This window comes from Suillus subaureus (assembly GCF_016647635.1).
Source record: "Suillus subaureus strain MN1 chromosome Unknown BJ212scaffold_3, whole genome shotgun sequence".
NCBI classification, from domain to species: Eukaryota; Fungi; Basidiomycota; class Agaricomycetes; order Boletales; family Suillaceae; genus Suillus; species Suillus subaureus.
The window spans coordinates 536,182-545,035 of record NW_024538559.1 but is presented as its reverse complement, the minus strand read 5'-3'; the positions used below and the strand labels follow the sequence as shown (position 1 = coordinate 545,035).

The 8,854-nt window shown below is 43.3% G+C and overlaps 2 protein-coding genes across 2 annotated transcripts; both read left to right on the top strand.

The window, feature by feature from the left end:
* Positions 1 to 317: 317 nt before the first annotated feature.
* Positions 318 to 575, top strand: BJ212DRAFT_1260957 (uncharacterized protein; the record flags this gene model as incomplete). The annotated part of the gene is made up of 1 exon (XM_041330150.1): positions 318 to 575. A coding segment is annotated over one exon (258 nt), but the record flags the coding sequence as incomplete, so codon positions are not given.
* Positions 576 to 7,148: 6,573 nt separating this feature from the next.
* BJ212DRAFT_1320596 (uncharacterized protein) lies at positions 7,149 to 7,905 on the top strand (the record flags this gene model as incomplete). Its single annotated transcript, XM_041334385.1, has 4 exons — positions 7,149 to 7,415; positions 7,468 to 7,516; positions 7,582 to 7,608; positions 7,659 to 7,905. Coding segments are annotated over 3 exons (324 nt in total), but the record flags the coding sequence as incomplete, so codon positions are not given.
* Between the last annotated feature and the right edge of the window lie 949 nt (positions 7,906 to 8,854).

The window sequence follows — 8,854 nt, the reverse complement described above, 5'->3', positions numbered from 1 at the left end:
AGTTAAGCAGTATATTGCAGGCCCTGGTCTGCATAGGTCAAGTTAAAGAATACAAGTGTAAGAGAGAGAGTATATATAAAGAGATTAAAGTGGAGCTTTAACAAATGAATTGGAGATGAAAGGTAAATAACGAATCAGAAAAGAGAAAGGTAGAATCATATGATAGAATGATTAGTAATGTGAATAAGTGAAAGAGAAAAAGAGGAATTGTAACATTGTGTGTCATGCATTTCAAGAGGAACTTGTGGCCACTTCAAACACAGGTGTTGAAGGAAGTATATAATGCCATGTTGAGTCTATCTTTGTCAGATGCATAACCCAATTTTCAGAGGACACTCGGTGTCATCAGAGGTGGCAGCCAAAAAGCTGAAGCATGGCTTAAGGACAAACTTCAGACCAACAAGTTCACATTGCTCACACTATACCATCCTGTGAGCTTCATACCCAAAGATATTTGGCATGTGTGCCCAACCACCACAAATGGCAACAAGCAGGCCCACCACAACATCAACCATGATGGGGTGCACCTAATGCTTCTTGGTGGTAGCATGAGAGGCCAAGCCTTTGATGACTGAGCAGCACAGAGCATCAACATTCATGCATTGCTGGGCATCAGCACTCATGATTATGATGCTACTCATGCCTACTGAGCCTCAAGAAGCATCACTTGTCAAAGTATAGATCTTCATCTATGTCATTTACCCATTGTGTTGATAGCATCTTAGCCCTTTCACAGTGCCATCATGTCACTCAACATCTAGTGACACAACCCACAGGTAACAGACACCAGAACCATGGTTCTCATGATGATGTTATGCATGTGCCATTACAGCAACCAGCACCCAGAAGAATCCTACCCATCATGCCAGTACCATCCTACTCACTTTTCAATGCTCTTCAACCAGATGTCAAAGGTGTTCTGGAGCTGTGTCCATGGTGACAATATTCTGTATGTCCACTGACACATAATCATCTGCAAGAATGCTATTCTAGCAGCTATGTTAGTGACCTCAAGTACACCCTCATACCTGGAGCTGGTATCATTGATTATTTTCCTCCCCTATCTCAATAACAGTGCTAACCTACACTTCCATCACTATTTACCAGGACTATCTATACCCTACAGTCATAGTGTCCCAGTCATGATACCCTTATTTACCAGGACAATCTATACCCAGTCATGGTATCCCTGACACTTTGATGCTCTTTGCTTCAAAATAACCAAAGTAAACTCCATTAATGCTGTCATCAAGTCTTTCTAGATAATCCACTCAAGCTCATTCAACATCTGGTGTTTTAATCTTTATTAGCTCTCATCTCACACTGTTTCCAAATATTTTCACTCAACTCAATTCTGTCACTCACTCATTGGCCACCAACCACAACATCACATGTCAGCATGTTCAAAATTCAGCCACAATTTTTGGCTTCCATCTGAACTTCAGACTATGGCTACCATACCAGCTCCATTCTTCCATCCCTCCCCAGTATCTCACTCCATGGGTGTAATACTCAGCTTCCTTCTCCCATATAGCCCAGATTTGATGTCAACAAGGTGTCTCTGCACAAGCCTAAGCAGAGTAGCAACTGTTTAATGGCACTACCTCCACTTCTCTCACTGCTTCTTTGTTACATTTTATTTTTTCAACTACTAGTCTGCTACTAATCTTAGTGTACACCTACTAACCCTCCAGGTCAACCAGGAAACTTCTTGCAGCTACTACCAGGGCAGCAGAGGTCCAGCAGCCCTCCAAGACCAAATGGTGCTGTGCCTCCATTCCAATCTCCCATGATGTCTCACTCTCCCCATATTACAGGAGGCAACCCTGGCTCTGGACCACCATGAAACCCATATCCACTGTGCAGGTCTCACTATAGACAATTCCAGGGGAGTGTAGATATAGAATAAAACAGCCAATCCATGTATTATTGTGCCACACATAGAAACAAGTCACAATGACAGATATAAAATATAACAATGTGTGTATTGAAAATTCTGCATCTGACAAGGAGAGACATCAACATAATGAGAATAAAACAATGCTATCATAGCAAAGAGGACAAGAGGAAGGGAACAGTTTTGGAGAGAAGGATGTGAGAAGAAGAGAGCTTGGAGGGACATGAGCGGCAGAAGGGAAGGGAAAAGTTTTGGAGAAAAGAGAGCTTGGAGGGACATGGGCAGAAGGGAAGTATGTGAATGGGTGAAGGAATGCATTGAGGGTTATATACAGCTGGGTGATGCTGTCACAAATAAGCTGAACTGAACATCACAGGAAGAGTCTGGAGTCCTTTCCTTGTGAATTATGTGAGGTTGTCCATACCTTGTTTCCTCAGGGTTTGACAGAGCTGAGTAATGTCCTAGTGATAACAGGGCACCAGAAACCCTATACTAAATAACATAACTGATGTCTATTGATAGGATTTTGATATTTAAAAATATCAGCAACAAAACTGTTACAATGCATACCATGTAGTAAATTGCTTTTATCCATATTTTCATAGCTGCCATCCCTGTTATGATATAGCCAAAGTAATCAATCTCACACAAACATTGCAACAGTTTGTTGCTTACTGTAGTAGTTTGACTAAGACACTTCAGTTCTTTCAATCAAGACTGAAGTGTAAGTACTTAGCATTCTTACCTATCTTATACACAATACTAATCAGTTACTAGTTTAATCTCCAGGTATGTATTATATTTACTGAGTTCTCTCAATCAAGACTGAAGTTTTAATCTCTAGTTCCAGTTTTCAACACACTCAAATCTCAAGATATACCTGCAGGATCTATAGGATCTGAATGATTTACTAGGTTCCTGCATGATTACAAATTACCACTATTTCATCTCTTGCAGCTGCAACTAGTGCTGCTGTGGTCCAGTTTGGAGGGTCCTAGACAAGAACCAAGAACTGGACCATAGAGAATGGTTCTTTACAGTCCAGTTCAATTTTTTTGCAGTCCAAACCCAAACCAAACCAAAAAAAATTCTGTAGGGAGTGTGAAAAAAATATTGATGAAGTACTAGTCTACACATTGAGTAACTAGTCTAATCACATGGCTGCATACTCCCCTGCCTCTGTAGCTGCCAAAAGATGTCCATTCCAGTAAGTGGCCTTCATTAACTGTAGCACGGAGAAGGTGAATGGTGCAAGTGTGTTGTGGCGCAGGGTAGATGTGATGCCCCCACTAGAGAAAGCACATTCAGAGGGCACAGCACTTCCTTGAATTGGTAAATAATCATGTGCCATATGAGCCAGTGTCAGATACTGTAGCAAGTGCAGCTAATGAATAATGTCAGTTGAGAATGTATTAAATCAAAAACCAACTTATCCCCCACCACACCACAACATCATTTGTCTCTTCCAATGGTAAATTGAGATATGAGGTGAGTTTATGATGGGGATCTTGCATGTGATGATCTGTGGCTTGACATGCCATGACAGCATCGCACATCCAGGATTGGCCATACCAAATGACCTGTGATGCTTTTGGTAGCACGGCAGCCTGTTCTGTAGCACACAGTAGCAGAGGAGCCTTGTAATACTTATCAAACTACAATGTACATACTTATCAGCCACTGGCAGCATACAGCACTCAAATCAGACTTACCACAGCTTAAAAATGAGCTCTCCCACTTGCGACCTTCACACTAGTCCAATGGGTTTCAACATACACTAACTTGAAGTTAGGGTCCAGAACTATAGTTACATCAGATTCCAGCACTCAAAGAGAAAATAACAAAACTCACCCAGACAGATGAAATAAACATCTGAGTCACTGGTTTTCTCATAGTACTTCTCCATGCTCTTGAGGCCTTTCTGAATCGCATCAGCAATTGATGCATATTCCAGATTGTTAGCCATTGTCTGCCATGTATCAGTGAGACACTCTAGTGTTGGTATAGTCTGCCAGGCTGTTGGATGGGTGGCCAAAGAGAAAGACTGCTGTGCAGTTATGGGCTCCTACAATTATCATAACCATAAGTAAATAAATGAATGAACAATCAGATAAAAAAATACCTTAAGGACATTATGTACCAGTCAAATCTTTTTCCAGTCAGCTCGATCAAGCTTGAAGTCACCATATGACTTGTTGTGCAACTTCAGGACTCTGTCACTCTCATCAGTGAGAAGAGTGAAGTGATTGATGGCTTGAAAAAAATGAAGATGTTAGAGATTTGTATGTGTGATCATGTCTCACTCACCAGGCAAAGAGACAAGAAGTGTTTGAGGCACTTAAACAAAGATGCCCAGCGTGTTCTCACCCAGGCCAAAATCTCGCAAACAGGGATGCCCTCTTCCTCACAAGTCTTTTGGAAGAATGCCCTGGTTTGTGGTGATTTGTGAATCTATCATTTTCATGTCAACAAAACAACTTGAAAAGAAAACAAAAAAGAGAACTTCACCTGTTCAATAAGAGCAAGCACTTTGCCAATGGCATCTGCCACATCAAAACCATCCTCAGTTATAGCTTCAGGATTGCATTCCAATTCAGCCAGCTGTTGAGTTAAACTGTCAATGTCAGTATTATTGCCATTATCTATAATGCAGCGGATCTTCTTGAGTAAGGTGGCTTGAGGGGTAGGTGCAACTGCATCAATGAAGTGTCATGCAGCAAGATTGAGGATGTGTTCTTGACAGTAGATGTGGTGAGGACCTGGGAGCCAATCATGACTGTCCTCATTCAAGACCTTTCCTACTTCTTTCATGGCAGTGTCATTATTTGAGGCGTTATCTGGTGTCATCCAGCCAACCTGTACAAAGTAATTCAATAAGTCAATACATTGCTAAAACAAAACATGAAAAACACACCTTCTTGTGAATGATGTACCTATCTATTGTCTCAACAAGTATGTGGGCAATGTTCTGGCTGCTATGGTTGCCATCAATACAACTGAAGTCAAGCTGCTCCCATTTCAACTCCCACTGCTGTGGCTTATCAGGGGGGTTCCAAATGTAATGGCCAGTAACAGAAAAAAAAGGGTCACCAATGATAGACATCCATGAGTTGAATGCCATAGACACAGCACTGTCAATATTCTACCAAAACCATATCAAGGACAGGTAATAATACAAGTAGGGAAAAACTTACTGATAAACACTCCTTGATCCTTTCAATGACGGTAATTGTCCAGGACTTGATCATATCAGTCAATTTGGTGTGATGAGGGATATCTTTCTCAGATAGAGATGAATGGGTGTATAACAGCAGACATCGAAAAGCTGGCTTACATATCAACTAACTGGATTGCCTGCCATAATGTCACACTAAACCTCAACACCAATAGCAAAATAAATAAAATGCACCTCATCTTCCATCACAATGAGCTCCATTATGTATTCCAGCAGCCCTTCCTTTGTAAATACAGCCAGTTTTGAGACAAGGTTGCCATCAAGAGTTTGTTGCATCACAGTGAGGTCTTTGCTGGGCAGAATTGCATGAGAGTGCATTGTGATGTCCACAGCATCACAACACTGCTTGTATACTTGAAAATGGGTGCATTTGTGGCAAACTATGTGCATTCGCAGTGTTGAAGTGCCTCCACAAAATGTGTGCTTGGATGCTGGTTCACCAGCATCCCTTATGCAAAATCAAAAAAAAAGATTGAAAACCAGACGAATAACTCACTTGCACAGGGTACATATCCACCCATCAGGGATGTGGTTGAATATAGTCCAAATATCTGTTGTACACTCACTTTTTGTAACCTAAATACAAGTATCAGCATAGGAAGAACAATGGTCAAGAGAGGTACATATGCTCTGAGTGGCACCTTCAGTCTCAGACTTGTCATTGGCTTGATCATCATCTGGTTGGGGAATCATCTCATCAGAGGATGTTTCTCCTGGATCAGGAGCAGAAGCAGGGATATCTTTGTCAGAGTTGTTATCAGAGTCGAGAGGAGATAGTATTCACATAGCAACTTTTTTAACAGGTGCTGGATGGTCTGCAGCACTTGATAATGCATGTTTCCTTGTGCCTGAGGATGAGGATAGCCCACAGGCATTGTCAGCATCACAAACATGAGCTGAGGGCTTTAAAGGGTGGCCAGAGCACTGAGAACCAGCTGCAACAGTTGCTGGGGTGTGTCCAGCATTGAGTAGAACAGAGAAGGCATTTCTCATGGATTCTGTCAATGGGACCTGTGGCAATGGGACATTGTCATTAGGATCATTGTAGAACTTGATTTCAGAGGCATCCTTGAGGGAGCCATCAGCATTGAGAGTGCAGGAGTCTTGAGACATTTTCAGGGAGATAACAGACTCACAATATCATTGCTGTCATCTCGTTTTGTACACAGAGCAGGGAGAAAACACCTGAATATCACAGAATACTGGTATCCTAGGAGATCAGTCAGAGTGTAAGGCTGGTGGAGGATCATAACTGTCCAGAGTCTAGACAGTCTAGGAAGATGTAGAGACTTAAGCAAACAAATATCTGTGACATAGTTAAACATATGTCAGTGGGTGAGAGAATTGAAAGTTCAATTGGTTAGTACTTACCTTCAAAAAGCCTAAAGGTAGCCTGACCAGGTACCAAGAGTGCAAATCCTGAAGGTCGGCCTGACATCAAGGTAAGTGATGTTGAAGAGAATTGACAAGGGTTTGGAGTGGTTTGGCCTTGCTGAACCAAAATGGAACAGTTCAGGAATAGCCAGAACCAAGAACTGAAAATTGGTCCAGTTCTGGCTGATGTGAGAACCATGGACCGAACTGCAGAGAACCGGACCAAAAGTCTGGTTCGAACCACAGTTCCAGACTGGACTGTGGCAGCACTAGCTGCAACACACAAGAAAATTTCATTCTACTTGGACAGTACATCATACACAAGTAGTCTACATATGCCTGAATTTTTTTGAAGTGAGTCAAGCAGTGCATACATACACTCAAATATATTAATACTACAGCTGCAGAGGAGCAAACAAAGTTTGAAGCACAAAATCACAGAAGGTCACAGAAGGTCACAGAAAGGCCACTCATTATGAGCCCATTCAGCAACCAATGTTTGAACAAGATTTTGGTTTATGTACATGTTTGTGTTGGAGCAGCATGGAAGCTGCCGTGACGGAGTCTCAATAATCTTTCCTTCCAATCATGACTACTCCCTGCACAACTTGAGGTCAAATCAGTCCTTATCAGTGAAAGCAGATCCACTTGGCTATCACTGTACTCATAATCTCTACTCAATTTCAACTATTTAACATGATTGAGGAGGGTGAATCCAAACAATCCAAGGCCCAGTGGAGTGAGGAAGAGGTTGATGGCCTCCTGTCATATCTACAACTGCAGGTGTCGAAGATCGCTGGGGTCACCTTTAGAGATGAGACATTTCATGAGGCTGCAAAGAGCATAGCACATCTCTCAAAGCAAGGATCACCCAAGGACATGGCACAATGTAAGAGAAAGTGGAAAGCAGTATGTCTCCCTTTATCATATTACCTAGCTACATCACTAACTACCCCTACAGTTGAAACAAATCCATCTTGCCATTGAGAGATATTGCAATCGATCCAGATGTCACTGGGACAATGTCAATGGCGCCAATATACATGAGCAAGCTGCAGAAACTCAGTGGACCCAGTTTATTGATGCCAGTACTGGAAATAAGGTATGTTTATATTGGCATCTCCAATGTACTACTTTATGACTTACTTACAGATTATGAAACCATTTAAAACCAATGGGTGGAGATATTGGGAGAAGATGTCAGTGATTCTCCCGAATGGGAGTGGTGCTCATGGGGGTAGTGCCTACAACCTGGCTTCCTTGGCTGCGCAGGCTTCAGGGGGTGCTACTGCTTCTAGCGCTAAGGCAAGTGGGTCCATGGCCACCACCACCAGCACTGCATCAAGTGGAAGGACGATGGGACTTGATGTCAGTGTGCCAAAAGCTGCCACCACTGGTGGAGCTCATGGCCTTGGATGGGGCAATGCTGGCCTTGACTTTCACACTGGATGGGATCAGGTTGTGTCTGCACTTCTGTCCATCACCCCTGGAATTGCTCAAAGCTCTATGAATGCGCCCCCTCCCCCCTCTTCTGTCACACCCTCCAGTACCAGCAAACGCTCTCACTCAGACATGGTCCTTTCCTCCAACACCACCCAAACTTCAGCATCACAGGTAGGTTCTGCCAATGCTGACAAAAAGCCAAGGTTGTTAGCATGTGGTGGCAGTCCAATATCGCATGTCACTAGTAATCGGACAAGCTCTAAAGCAGCAAAGGATGCCACTAGCACTGCTGCCTTCATGAATTTACAAGGTTCCATCAACCGCCTGACAGACAGCCTTCACTCATCGGTGGCCAACTCAGAAAAAACTCGGGTGGCAGATGAAAGGTCCCAGACCTTGGCCTTCATGCATGATGAGGAGGGCATTCCGCCAGTAGACCAAATCACCCTCATGAATGTGTTCTCAAGGAGCCCAGTGGTATGCAGCACTGTTAAGAACCATGCTCAAAGGGGAGAGAGACTGACTCAGAGGGGCTTGGCCTCAGCTCATACACTATGCCCCTTACCCGAGTATGTGCCCTTCATTTCAGAGGAAGTCCAATGATGGTCCAATGAAGTCCGGAGGCTGGCTACTCTGGCGGAGAGTGTGGGAGGACTTCCGGAGGAGCGCAGGAAACGTCCGGAGGAGTGCAGGAGAGTTCTGGAGGAATGCAGGAAATGTTCAGGGGAGTTCCTGCTGCAAGGTAATACTTCTACAGGAAAACAGGACAGAACGTCCAAAGGTACGGAGGGCGGAACATCCAAAGGACAGGATGCCCGGAGGTATGAGGGTCAGGATGCCCGGAGGTCCAGAAGGAATAGGGGCTACATCGGACGAAGTCTGATGCAGAAGCAAACAGAGGTAGA